The sequence below is a fragment of the Helicoverpa zea genome, chromosome 6, assembly GCF_022581195.2.
Source record: "Helicoverpa zea isolate HzStark_Cry1AcR chromosome 6, ilHelZeax1.1, whole genome shotgun sequence".
NCBI lineage: Eukaryota > Metazoa > Arthropoda > Insecta > Lepidoptera > Noctuidae > Helicoverpa > Helicoverpa zea.
Genome location: NC_061457.1, coordinates 11,073,406 through 11,087,222, shown reverse-complemented (window position 1 = coordinate 11,087,222; position 13,817 = coordinate 11,073,406). Strand labels below are relative to the sequence as shown.

Genomic DNA, 13,817 nt, shown 5'->3' with positions numbered 1-13,817 from the left:
ATTACAAATTATCCTGGTACAGATCAACTTAGTTAGGAGCATGGCTCATGTATATCCACAATACTGCCTCGGACAATGTGAACTTGCCTCTGGGGTCAATCGTCGGCAATTGGTAAACGGGACGTGCTCAAGGGTGCCTTGGTCTTCACTGTGAGTTCGATTCGGAGAGTTATTTTAACTAATTTGATTATCACGAGCAGTCGATTTGATTTATAAAATTACATGGTGACTGCAGAATGTTGATGTGATACCTACCTAGTTAGCTACTTCATCGTTGATTAAACCAAATCTTGAGATCTAGAAGGTTCCGCATTACGAGACCTATGAAAGCATCTGGCCTCGGACTCTTGTAAGGCCACTTCACACATCGCAACCGTAAATGTCATTGTCTCATTGACCCCCTTCTCTCATGCGGCCTCTATTGTGCCATTACAAGCGAGTCTTCGGCGTAACACGCCTCGCTGACTCTGTTAAGATGGTAAGCACCCACCATCTCAACGCCTCCTGCAGTCGCTTATGAAAGGAGAGTCCGCAGAGCAGCCTGCCAACCTCCCCCTTTACCAGCTGGGACCGGAGACTCTTTTCATAAGTGTAGTAACTAGGTCCTCAACTTAGACTTAATCCTTCATTTGTTTCAAATAAGGATACTAAAACCTTTGCCAAGGTTACGACTTTGAACGGATCATCGAGTGTTCTTACTCCTAATCGCAAATAATGTGTAATCGGTTCTCAAACTCACTACATTAAACATTGTACCTTTAGTATCTTGATCGAAGTGTTAACTGCTCTTCAAAAGATAGGATTATAATAGTGTTTATTTGTGATATCTTTTGATATTGTTCAGAGATTGTTCTATTATTTATAAACTTGAATGAAGAGGTTGGGCATTTTTTGTTAATCTTAAGAGTAACTGAGTACATTGCACTCTAAAACTAACTTTCGCCGATAACTTCTCACAATTTTACCATCGATGCTATATGCTCCTTAATAAGAAAATAATGAGTGTTTGGAAAATAATGAGTGTTTGGAACATAAAGGCCGTCAACTATCAAAAAGATAAAATGGGACTTTGCGGCTGGACCCGCTAAATTAACCAGCCTTCTCTCCATAATAATGATACACCTCAATCCATAACACAACCGCACCAAGCGTTGATTAACCTTATGAACAATCAACCCGTACGGTTGTAACTTATCCGAGCTGCTAACGGTTGCATCAAATGCCCGCACATATGCAATATGTAGAAACTGACAAGTACAAAAATACTAAACATATTGGAGATAAGCCACGGTCCCGCAATGACCTTGACACGGTATTTTTATTGCTTTGTATGCATACACAAATCCTGAAGTTATCCTCATTGGATGACGCAAACAATTACGAATATTTATTTGTTCAACATAACTGCTAAAACCACGAATGTCGTACAAAAGATCAAACATCTCTAAATTAACTCTTAGGGGTTGATGCTACAGCCTATCTCCGAATAAGGCATTTGATAACCCACTTGGTGATAGTTCTTAACTAAGTGCATTTTGTTGCCTGGCTAACTGGGTTGAGGAGGCCAGATAGGCAGTCGCTCCTTGTAAAGCACTGGTACTCAGCTGCACCCAGTTAGACAGGAATCCGACCCCAACATAGTTGGGAAAAGGCTAGGCAGATGATGATGGTGCTGTGGTGAGCCTTGTCCGTTTCTCAGCAGGGTTGCACCACGGGCAGGTCAGTATGGCAATTGGGTCAGTAGGATGTTGATTTATCTCCTTACATCACCTCTTATTTTCACATGTTTGTAAAACTTAAAATTATGAAATATTGGAGCTTTGACAATAACATTAATTTCAAATAGAAGGCTAGGTTTAATTTTAACCCAGACCCGGTTAGCCCTGTATATTATGCAAACAATTCAAGAAATCTTCATGAAGAATGTGAAGTACGTACCTTATCTATTAAATATAAGCCCATAGCACGGGCGCATTCGATAAGTGCATTATTAATCAGCAAAATGATTATATTGCACTTATTATTTTGTTTTTCTTTACTGCAGAGTGGTTTAGCAAAATGTGTTGTAGATGATAATCATAGTTTGTACAATGAACATAAGATGTATCATATTGAAGGGAAGAAAGAAGGAATGGATAAATTCATGAATTTTCTTCTGAAGAATCATGTGAGTAAAATTTTCTATCATTAGTCTCATTATAGTGCTAATGGTATGAAACGTTAATTTCTAAAGCTTGTTAAGGGTTAACTTCAATTCAGACAATTATAAAAAAAAGTGGAGTTAGTAGTATACGGAGTTTAGGGCAGGAAGATGATGAAAATGAAACTTACCTATTTGGAAATCTGATTTTGTAAATACCTCCTGGTCAATTTTGTTCAATAACACTAGTTTATCCTTGTACACAATTGAAACCTAACCTACAATTTTCACTATTTGTACTACCTATTTTTAGGAGATACCATACCATTCAAAAACAGAAAAAGGGTGCCATATGCTCGTGGCTCCACACTTAGTGCCTATTGTGGAAGATTTCGCAAAGAACGAAGGATTATCCACAAAAGTTGTCATCAATGATTATTCTGAGTAAGTTTAATTTCATCAGACATTTTTTTTTTTATCAAAACTTTTAACATATTTAGAAACTGGACTAAGAAACTGCTTACGGCGGTTTTTAATAACCTATCTATTTATCTGCTGATGTGCCTGCTATAAAAAGACAATTCTATAAGAAACATACTTGTATGGGACTTATTTCTAAATCCAATCTCCAGTATGCAAATCAATAGACAGACAGGTAATTGAAATCCGCGGAAATATAAGGACAACTTAACATGAGTTAATTTTTCACAGATTAATACGCTTGGAAAAAAACAACGAACGACGGAAAGATGGTTTCTCCTGGACAGCTTATTATGATGTTGACGATGTAAGTATTATTATTGTAACAAATAAAATTATGTTATTTCCTCAATATAGTACACGTGTGAAATGTAAATGATTTAAATATAATATGGCTACAAGATCGCAATGACTGATCCCGATTTTTGGAAACAAGATAACAAATAAATTAGGCCAATACCGAAATCAACTGTGGTTTGAATACCAATCTGGTTTTCAACAGGAAATCACATTGTTTTAATTGTTTAATTGAAATGCGTCTCATCCCCACCGAGGGGGTCCCCACGTTGTCGTCGTGGTGGGGCTTGCGTGCCTCAATGATCCTGAAGCTCTGCCGGTAGAGATACTCATGCCGGAAAGGTTCAGGGGAGAGGCCAGACAAAGAGGGACCCAGGGAGGGGCCGCTCCTGACCAGTCGACGCTAGTGGACATGGCAAGGATGCGGCCATACCCGCGGAGGTGCAGGCGCACTAAAGCGGTGGTCGTTTGCTCTTCGTACAACGAAGAGCAAACCTTTCGGCGGGTTTGCTGAGCCGGGTTGGCCGGACAGCAGACGGCGGCATGCATAATGCCGCCGCCGAGGGCTTGGCTTAATCGCCCGGCCCAGAGGAAGGACACCTCTTGATAAAAAACCACCCAATCCCAAGTTTCGGGAGCGCGGCGAGGGGATGAATGGCCGTGGGGGACACGGTCGTTAGCGCTCCCCCCTGTTGGGGCCAGCCGCCCCCAACAGTATGTAGGCTTGCCCCGGTATGAGGCCACTGCCGGGGTGGACGAACAGTTGCTCTCATGATCGTGGGAACTATATGGATTCTAACACAAATAAAAACCAAAACAACAACGACGAACTAAGGGAGTGGGATGAGGACTCGGACTCCGAGTCCGTGTCCAGCGAGGGGGATGCGGGGGGTTTTAAGCCCCCCCGCAACAAGAAGGACCACCGGGCCGACGCCTTCCTCAAGAGGAGGAGGGAAGACCCCGGGTCCTCCTCTGGTGATCGCGGGGCCTCGGCCAAAAAGGTCGCCAGGAGGCCCGTCAGCGAAGGGTCCGCTAGGGCTTCTGGGGGTGGCGGAGGAGCGGCTCATCGGAGCTTCTCCTCCGAGGAGGAGTCGGCCATCGGCTCTGACCGGGAGCGCAGGGCGGACTTCGAGAAGACGGTGGAGTCCGCCATCAGGCAGGTGGCCTTAAAGAGAAAAAAGGCCAGCAAAGACGGCGCCATTGAGGCCGCCACCGCCTCCATCACCGCCGCAGCGGTGAGCAACTTTGGCCGGGCTCCCGTGAGCGAGCTGGCCAAACTGCAGCAGGAGGTGGCCCGTCTGACGGCCGCCCTGCAGTCTCTCGTGGAGGAGAACAGGAGTCTCCGGGCGGCCCTCGCCAAGATGCGCGAGCAGGAGGCGGAGCGCGGCGGGGCCAGGCAACAGGCGCAGACTGCGCCGGCTGAGAGCCAGATCCTGACCCTAGTCCGTCAGGAGATGGCGGCCTTCCAGGCTCGCTTCTCAGTCCTGGAGGGCAGGGTTCTGCGCCCCCCCCTCGCGGCGTCGAAGCCCCCAGCGGCCCAAAGGGCCTCCTATGCGGCTGCGGTTGCAGCGGCACCCCCACCCAGAAGGGGACCGCCGAGCAAGCCCCCTGTCGCGGCGCCGAACGGACCGACCAGGAGGGCGCCCGCTCAGCCAAAGCCCAAGACCGCAAGGGCGGTCCAGGCGCAGAGGCCCCCGGTGCCAACGTCAGCACCGGCTCCGTCGTCGGCACCAGTGGCGAAACGCCCTTCAAAGCCGACACCGTCTGCGGCCCCTACCTCTTCTGCCACTGAGTCTGAGTGGCAGGTAGTGGGGGAAAAGAAAAAGAGGCGGAGGGCGGCCAAAGCGGCCAAAAAGAAGGCCCAGAAACAGCGGCGCAGGGAGCGAGCCGCCGCGGCGAAACTCCGCGCCCCCAAAACCGCGGCTGTAGTAGTCACACTACAGCCGGACGCGGTCAAAAGGGGCGTGTCGTACCGCGACGTGCTCGCCCAAGCAAAGGAGGCGGTGAACCTGCAGGAGCTGGGTATCGCCTCCGGCCTCCGGCTCAGGGTGACCGCAACGGGCGCCCGAATGCTGGAGGTCCCAGGATCGGCCAGTGGGCCCGCCGCAGACGCTCTAGCCGAGAGGCTTAGGGCGTCCATAAGTGCGGACGACGCCCGAGTCTCCAGGCCCCACAAGTGCGCGGATCTGCGCATCATGGGCCTGGACGACTCAGTTACTGCGGAGGAGGTGGTGGCCGCCGTCGCTAGGACGGGTGGGTGCTCCGCCGACGAAGTCAAGGCGGGCACCATACGTCCCGACTTCAGGGGCACGTGCACCATCACGGTGAGCTGCCCCGTGACGGCGGCCAAGCGCATCGTAGACGGCCGAAGATTGCTGGTTGGCTGGGTGTCGGCGCAGGTCAAGCTGCTTGACCCCCGACCGCTGAGGTGCTTCCGATGCCACGTCGGGCATCATGTGGGTGTCCGTTGCACCTCGGAGGTCGACCGCAGCGCCCTCTGCTTCCGCTGCGGTCAGCCCGGTCACAAGGCCGTGGCTTGTAGTGCCGCGCCGCACTGCACTGCATGCGCGGCTGCTGGCAAGCCGGCCGAACACCGGGCAGGGAGCAAGTCCTGTGCCCCACCCGCCAAGTCCAAGGGTAGGGGCAAGGGCGGGCCGTCCGTCGCCGCCACCGCTTCCACCTCCGCAGTGGCCACCACCGCAGCTCCTGCGGCCGCCGCCGCCTCCAACGCTGCCACCGCTGTCGACGCCGTCGTCGCCACTGCTGCTGTCGCGGAGCCCGTCTCTGCGTCTCAAGAGGAGGAAGACGTGATGGAGTGCTAATCTGGCTCCACTACGCTTCCTCCAGGCGAACATCAACCACTGCGCCCGTGCCCAGGATCTGTTGCTCCAAAGCATGGCGCAGTGGTCGATCAACATCGCCGTGGTCGCTGAGCCGTACTTTGTCCTTCCCAGGGATGACTGGGTTAAGGACCTTAGCGGCTCAGTGACCATCATATCGTCGGCCGCCGCTGGTACTCCTTCCCTCGAAGGGGTGAAGAGTGGAAGGGGTTGCGTCGCAGCACGGTTCGGGGAGATAGTCGTCGTGGGGGTGTACTTCTCCCCGAGCCGAACTCTCGCCGAGTTCCACAACTCCCTCCTGGAGTTGTCCGTCGTCGTCGGAAGTTATTCCCTCCCTGTGCTAGTGTTAGGGGACTTCAACGCCAAGAATTTGGCCTGGGGTTCCCGACGCACAGATGCACGGGGTAGGATGGTGGAGGACTGGGCGCTGGAAGCAGGCCTGGTCGTCCTCAATCGGGGTTCTGTCCCCACGTGTGTACGGATGCGGGGCGAGTCAGTGGTGGATATCTCGTTCGCCAGCCCCGCTCTGCTACCGCGTGTCTTTGACTGGCGCGTGGAGGAGGGGGTGGAGACCTACTCCGATCACCGGTACATCCGGTTTGATGTCTCCGCCCAGAACCCTAGCGCGCCGGTCCTGCAGACCCCGAGTGGTCCACGTTGGGCGCTGAGGCACCTTGACCGGGAGCTTCTCCTGGAAGCCTCAGTCGTGCAGGCCTGGGTGTCATCACCGGACAGGCCCGCCGACATCAACGACGAGGCGGAGTGGTTCCGGGAGACCATGTCCGAGATTTGTGACGTGGCCATGCCCCGAGTCCCGCCAGGACGCGCCCGACGCCAGGTGTACTGGTGGTCTTGCGAGATCGCGGCCCTTCGAGAGGCGTGCGTCGCTGCGAGGCACCTGTACACCAGACACCGCAGGCTGCGCATCCGCCCTCCGGATGCAGAAGCCAGGGAAGCAGAGCTATACGAGGGATACAGAGCTGCGAAGACCGCCCTCCAATTGGCCATCGTCCAGGCCAAGGAGGTGGCCAATGCGGAGCTGCTGGGGTCTCTGGACAGGGACCCGTGGGGGCGCCCGTACAAAATGGTGCGGGGCAAGCTCCGCCCATGGGCCCCCCCGCTGACCCAGAGTCTTCGGCCTCAGCTGGTGGAGGAGGTGGTGAGCGCTCTGTTCCCTTCGCGCGGGGAACACTCTCCCCCGCCCATGTCTCTGCAACCCGCGGTGTCAAGTACGGACCACACTTCCGACGACGACGATGCCCCGAGGTGACTGGGGTGGACCTGAGAGTGGCGGTGGCTAGGCTGAAAGCCAAAAACACCGCCCCAGGGCCTGATGGCCTGCCTGGCAAGGCCTGGGTCCTGGCCCTTGAGGCTCTCGGGCCTCGACTTAGGGGGCTTCTCAGCGCATGTTTGGAGAGGGGCCAGTTCCCACTTCGTTGGAAGACAGGGAAACTGGTCCTCATACGGAAGCCGGGGCGCCCTGCGGACTCTCCGTCCGCATACCGGCCTATCGTGTTGCTCGACGAGGTGGGCAAGCTCTTTGAGCGAGTTGTCGCACACCGCCTCGTCGCGCACCTTGGGGGGATAGGGCCGGACCTTGCGGACCACCAGTTCGGTTTCCGCAAGGGGCGCTCAACGGTGGACGCCATCATGCGCGTGAGAGCTCTCACGACGGGGGATGCTGTGTCCCGGGGGGGGGGTCGTCTTGGCGGTGTCTCTTGACATCGCCAACGCCTTCAACACCCTTCCCTGGAGTTGCATCAGGGAGGCACTCCGGTATCACCGGGTGCCGACCTACCTTCGTCGCGTGGTCGAGGCCTATCTGTCGGATAGGTCCATCATTTACCCTGGTCACAACGGGGAATGGAACCGGCGAGAGATGTCGTGCGGTGTTCCGCAGGGGTCGGTACTGGGGCCGCTCTTGTGGAACATCGGCTACGACTGGGTGCTGCGCGCCGACCTCCCTAGCGGCGTCAGCGTGGTCTGCTACGCTGACGACACGCTGGTTCTGGCACAAGGGAGGTCGCACCAGGAGGCGGCCGACATAATGACGCGCGGGGTTGCGATAGTCATCGAGAGGATCCAGCTGCTGGGACTGGAGGTGGCCTTGCACAAATCCGAGGCCATGTGCTTTCATGGGCTTCGGAACGCGCCACCTTCAGGCTCCCAAGTCACGGTGGGGGGGGCTACCATCGGCGTCGAGAGGGCGATGAAGTACCTGGGACTCGTCCTCGACGGCCGGTGGAGCTTCGTCGAGCACTTCCGACGTTTGGGCCCCAAACTGGAGAAGGCAGGTGCTGCATTCAAGCGGCTCCTGCCCAACCTGGGAGGCCCAAACGCCCCCTGCCGTAAACTCTACGCGGGGGTCATGCGGTCCATGGCCCTTTACGGGGCCCCGGTATGGGCACGTTCGGCACGGCCGCGGGCTGTGCACTACCTGAACGTGCCCCAAAGGGTGATAGCCATTAGGCTAATCCGGGGGTACCGCACGATCTCCCGCGAAGCAGCTGGCCTACTCGCTGGACTGCCACCGTGGGATCTGGAGGCGAGGGTCTTCTTGCGCCTGTACGACTGGCGCGAGGAGGCTCAGCGCCGGGGAGAAACCCCGTTGCCGCGGCAAGTTGTCGCGCAGCGGGCGGAGCTCCGGCGCGATCTCATGGTGGCCTGGAGGGAGCGACTATCGCAACCCAGTGCAGGGCACGCCACCATCGTGGCGGTAAGTCCCCTCTTTGAGGAGTGGCTCGGGAGGAGTCACGGCGCCCTCACGTACCGCATGACGCAGGTCCTCACCGGACACGGTTGTTTCGGGAGGTACCTGCACCGCATCGGTCGTGAGGAGGCGCCCGGGTGTCACCATTGTGCGGACAGCCCCGAGGACACGGTGGACCACACAGTCCAGGTGTGCCCCGCATGGGAAGGGCACCGCCGGGTCCTCGTCGAGGCTTTGGGCGGCGGCGACCTCTCGCGTCCGGCCCTGGTTCAGGCCATGGTCCGGGGCGAGAGGGAATGGGATGCCGTCGCCTCCTTCTGCGAAGCGGTCATGCTCGAGAAGGAGGAGGCGGAACGCCAGAGAGTTCGCACCTCTCATCCCGGCCGCCGCGCTGGACCAGGTAGACACCATGGGCGCCGGGTGTCGCGAGATGACTCCCGGCCACCGTAGGCGTGGGTCTGTGGGCGGTGAGTTCGGATGGCTCATCGTCCCTCTGTCTTCCTAGACGACAGACCCGTGTCGACGGCGCGCGTTGTTCCACGCGCTCCTCAAAGAGACGTCAGCAACCCCAGCGGGGCCCAGCAGGGCCAAGGCCTGCCGGGGCTGCGGGTTGTTCGAAAGAGATACCGCGGCCCTGGTACATAAAAGGCCTATGACGGAACACGACGATTTTAGTCAGTAAGAGTCTGACACTCCCTCACCGCTGCTAACCCACAGCGGGAGGGGTCATTTGATGATTTTACGTCGAAAAAAAAAAAAAAAAAAAAAAAAAAAAAAAAAAAAAAAATGCGTCTCATTATATTTTTAAACAAATTACTAATAATACTTCATGACGTATGCTCTATGGCGTGGCGGCCATTTCATAAAAGTCTCAAAAGGGCTTCAGCGTGTTGGCTTTGGCTCCACGTTCGCCTTCCAAAAATCTGAGGCTTTACAGTCTCTTGGTCTGGTAGACACTACTTGATGACGTTAGCTCAACGATGTGGGGGCTTGCAACTTACTTCAGAGTACAAATACTTACCTGTCATACTATATCATCATCATCCTCCGAGCCTTTTCCCAACTATGTTGGGGCTTCCAGTCTAACCGGATTCAGCTGAGTAGCAGAGAGCTTTACAAGGAGCGACTGCCTATCTGACCTCATCAGCCCAGTTACCCGGGCAACCCGATACCCCTTAGTTAGACTTACGTCAGACTTACTGGTTTCTGACTATCCGTAACGCCTGCCAAGGATGTTCAATGACAGCCGAGACCTACACAACTGTAATACTATATAAGGATCTTAATAAGGCCTTTTCCAAAGAGCACCAAGCAGTTAGGTCTAGACAGCCCATATTCCCGACAAATACACAATATTAATTATTAATTATTATTAATAATTACACAAACAAATACGCAATATTCTCATTATGTTTCTGATTTCTATCCTGCAGATACACAAGTACCTACAAAACATGAGTAGCCAGCACTCGGAGATGGCACAGGTGGTGGTCGGTGGACAGAGCTATGAAGGCCGACAGATTCTCGGTCTAAGGATAAACACCCCATCCGATGTCGATAAACCTATCATGTTTATTGAATCTGGTAAGTTATACATTGATGATTTTATTTCAGGATCAGACTTTCGTTTCTAAAAAAGAGAATTTTTAAAATTACCTAATATCAAGCGAGCTAACAAGCTGTTTCACCTGTTTGGAACTCCTCAGCGCAAAAGTAACCTAGTCTTTGGCAATAAATGAAACACTTTAAATCAGGCAACTACTTAGTACCTGATGATGAGAAATAGACGAATACCCACTAGGTACCCGAGATTTGCATGTTCAACTAAATACACAAACATACACACACTATAGATCGATGTCTACTATAGATATTTAAGGTACAAATTAACTTATTGCTTCCTCGAACCAGTTATTTTAGCATCGTAGCATAAGTGGTACAAGTTTGAGGTTGTAAATTTCGCCGAACTTAAAATCAGCACATACGAGCAACTAAAGTTACTGTTATTTCGGTGAAATGAAATTAACATTCGGTAGCATTTCCCTTGCTACTATTATATTTAGAAAGTAGTTTGAGAATGCGTCATAGATATAATGAAATTAGGTAATATTAATATTGCACGTGGATAGTAGGTACGACCAAAATAATCATCCTATTAATATCAAAATGTGACAGATTACCCGTTAGGATGTTTTCTCCTCAAACATACCGAACACCACCAACTGTAATATAACATTCATAATATCGATTAATATAATCATAATTTACTTACAAGTTACAAAGACCGATTTTACATAATAGGATCTAAATTAACCGATACATACATAAACTAATCGTCCAAATGCGAGAAGTAGTATTTCGTTAAGAAAGTAGTAGTTCAGAAGTAAGTTCAGTTTCAGAAGTAGTAGTTTATCATTTGGAAAATTATACACCTCCTTTGGCCGTTGCCCACTGTCAGAAAGGCGTAATTACATCATCGTCGTCAGCCTCTTTATCATCCCACTGCTGGGCACAGCTCTCCTCTCACACGAAGAATGATTGCGCATTAATGACGTACATTTTATATCTGCAGGAATTCACGCAAGAGAATGGATAACCCCTGCTACCACTACATACTTCATTAATGAGTTATTAACCAGTACTGATCCAGAAATCGTATCTTTGAGAAACCAGTTTGACTGGCATATCTTCCCTACGGTTAATCCTGATGGCTACCACTACACTTTTACTAGAGTAAGTTATCCAATGTATATGGTAGTTATCTATGTACTTCTCTTAGATAACGATATCATCTGCCTGGCCTTTTCCTGGTTTTATAAGGAGTGGCTACCTGGCTGAGCCCCTTAACCGTTACATTGGCAGCCCGAATACCCTTGGTAAGACTAGTTGCCAGACAATATGTCCACCGTTCCCAAGTAACACCTGCCAGTGACAGCGGGAACTCACTAATTTACTATACCTGTAAAACACTGGTAATTAGAGTCATCCGGTTAGACTGAAAGTCGACCCCAACATGTTGGAAAAAGCTTATAGATAAATATGATGATTACTTATATCACAATTCATCATCAAACGACTAAGTTTCCTCAAAGTGACATTATATTTTTTTACCAGGACAGATTATGGAGAAAAACACGCTCAAGGTCTCCTAATGGCTGCTATGGAGCAGATCCAAATCGCAATTGGGACTACAATTGGTTGAGTAAGTGTTATAATTTTAGTATTGTTTGCTTTAGTTCCTTGGATTTTAAACAAACTCATGTAATACTTATTAGAAAGTTTTTCATTCTTCGAATTATTCAATGGCTGCTACCGAAGCACAGAACAGAACAAAACAGGTTGATGGTGATAATAAGCTAAGAATTTCTTCTTTTTAAGAGTAACAGTTATTATTATAATAAATATGCATAGGTGTATATGCAAGTTACGGTTAATAGATTATGTGCCTTGAAGATGGTGCATGATTCTTGTTTGATCATGATGAATCAGCTGTTATTTTTATTTTTGAACCTTTTGATACCTCTTGTATTGCTCGTTATATTAAATCTTTAGGAATTTCCCGTCGCAAACCATTCTTTTTGAATTTAAACTGCATCTTTCTGTAATTGACAATAGTTAAAAATCCTCAACTGAACATAATAGGCTTTGGGCATGCCCAAACCACCCGCAAGTCTAGATGCCCATTTCTCCCTCTGTATACATTTTCGATATAAGTTACCGGTATTTTTTAGAATCTACGTATTTAGGCTTGGATTTCAGTGAACACCGTTGATGAACCGTGGATGAACACCGTTACCAGTCGGTAAAGTAAACTACCCAATTAAAAAAAAAAACAAAACTATGATCTAATCAGAATAAAAGGGGGGTGCTCATGTCTCCCAACTGCCCATCTCTCCCCTACCGATCAGCTCATACCGTACAGTGCTCAAATGCATTTTTTCTGTGCTACAAATAGTCTAGCAATGTCGCCAGAATTTCCCCAGATCACGATTCCGTACCGTATTCTTTTGTCGTTTCAGATTACAGTTCATCAGACAATCCCTGCGATTATCAGGTCTACGCGGGCTCCAAACCATTCTCAGAGATAGAGACAAGAACACTGTCAGAGTACATATCAGGTCTAGAGAATATGTTGGGATATATCTCGTTCCACTCGGATGCTCAGACCCTGCTGCTCCCGTATTCTGACTCTGTTGAACATGTTGATAATTATGATGACTTGGTAAGGTTCTTTTGAGGTTAACGTTATAAGTTGACGACATTCCGAACATTTAAAGAATCTATTTTTCAAAATGATCTCCTCTTCTCGCAGAAACAAATTGGTGAGACATCACTAAAATACGGTTATGCAGTGAATCAAGCTAAATACGATGGACCAGGGACTGCAGCAGAAATCTTATGTAAGACATAACTTTGCATTACTATATTTTGCTCATGAAATATCTATCAGTTTGGTAACGACAGCTTCTAAAGATAATGTGTTAACAATGTCGTAGCTAGGTAAAAAAAGATATAACATTACATTACGTATCATCTTTTATGCGTAATTTTGATGTTCAGAAAGATCAATAGGATCAATCACTGTAATAATATAGATACATGAATATACCACTCCAAAGAATCTAAAATCCTTGAAAACATAGACAACATTTTAGAACAATAAAGAAGGGATTGATTTTGACATTAAGTGACATAAAATCAATATATACTTAAAAAATAAGCTTTATTTTCAAAACACACTCATCCAATTTATAGTAATCAAAGGGCACAAAAGACCTATGTTCAGTGAATATCATAATACTAATGAACCATGTTAACCATTTTAACCATAATCCATTTTCTAGACAAAGCCTCAGGCGGCAGCGTGGACTGGGTGCGCAACACCCAGGGCACTCCCCTAGTATACGTATACGAGCTCCGAGGACGGTACTTCCACTGGCCTGCCAGAAGGATCCATGAGCAAGGAGACGAGGTCACCCAGATGATGGTCGGCCTTGTCTATGAGGCGAAGAATTTGGGATATTTTTAGTTTACTTTTGAATTGTCATGAATGTTTCTCTAAATTAGCGCCCAAGATATAGGCTCAGCCTAGTTTGAGGCAATCATGTAATATTTTGGAAATAAAAATTCTTCTTCTATTCTATTCTTATTGCAGCTCTTGTCAAATAACTTTTCTGCTATGAAATTGAATATTACAGCGTTTTCGCACTAGCAGATTTTCTGCCCAGTTCATACAAGCAAACAATTGACATCCTACTGGTTAAAACGATTACTCGTGACTGTTTGTTAGCATTGAGAACCTAAAAACATCCGCTAGTATGGATAGCTAGTATAGAATATAATAAATTTT

At 49.4% G+C, this 13,817-nt stretch overlaps 1 protein-coding gene across 3 annotated transcripts; it reads left to right on the top strand.

Moving 5' to 3' along the window:
* The first annotated feature begins 43 nt into the window (after positions 1–43).
* Positions 44–13,610, top strand: LOC124631533 (zinc carboxypeptidase-like). 3 transcript variants are annotated; one of them, XM_047165979.1, is made up of 10 exons: positions 44–150; positions 2,045–2,167; positions 2,454–2,584; positions 2,852–2,927; positions 9,901–10,051; positions 11,040–11,200; positions 11,582–11,669; positions 12,487–12,689; positions 12,780–12,867; positions 13,312–13,610. In XM_047165979.1, the coding sequence occupies exons 2-10, from the start codon at positions 2,102–2,104 to the stop codon at positions 13,494–13,496; spliced, it is 1,149 nt and encodes a 382-aa protein (XP_047021935.1). In that variant the 5' UTR covers positions 44–150; positions 2,045–2,101; the 3' UTR covers positions 13,497–13,610. The 3 variants fall into 3 exon arrangements, with proteins under 3 accessions (XP_047021935.1, XP_047021936.1, XP_047021934.1); XM_047165980.1 differs by having other exon boundaries at positions 63–112; XM_047165978.1 differs by lacking the exon at positions 44–150 and having other exon boundaries at positions 1,778–2,167.
* The last annotated feature ends 207 nt before the right edge of the window (positions 13,611–13,817 follow it).

Coding starts and splice junctions, on each gene's coding strand:
- LOC124631533 (XM_047165978.1), top strand. CDS start 2,003: ATGATTATATTGCACTTATTATTTTGTTTTTCTTTACTGCAGAGTGGT. Junction 11,201..11,581: donor ACCACTACACTTTTACTAGA/GTAAGTTATCCA, acceptor TTTTTTTACCAG/GACAGATTATGGAGAAAAAC. Junction 12,690..12,779: donor TTGATAATTATGATGACTTG/GTAAGGTTCTTT, acceptor CTCTTCTCGCAG/AAACAAATTGGTGAGACATC.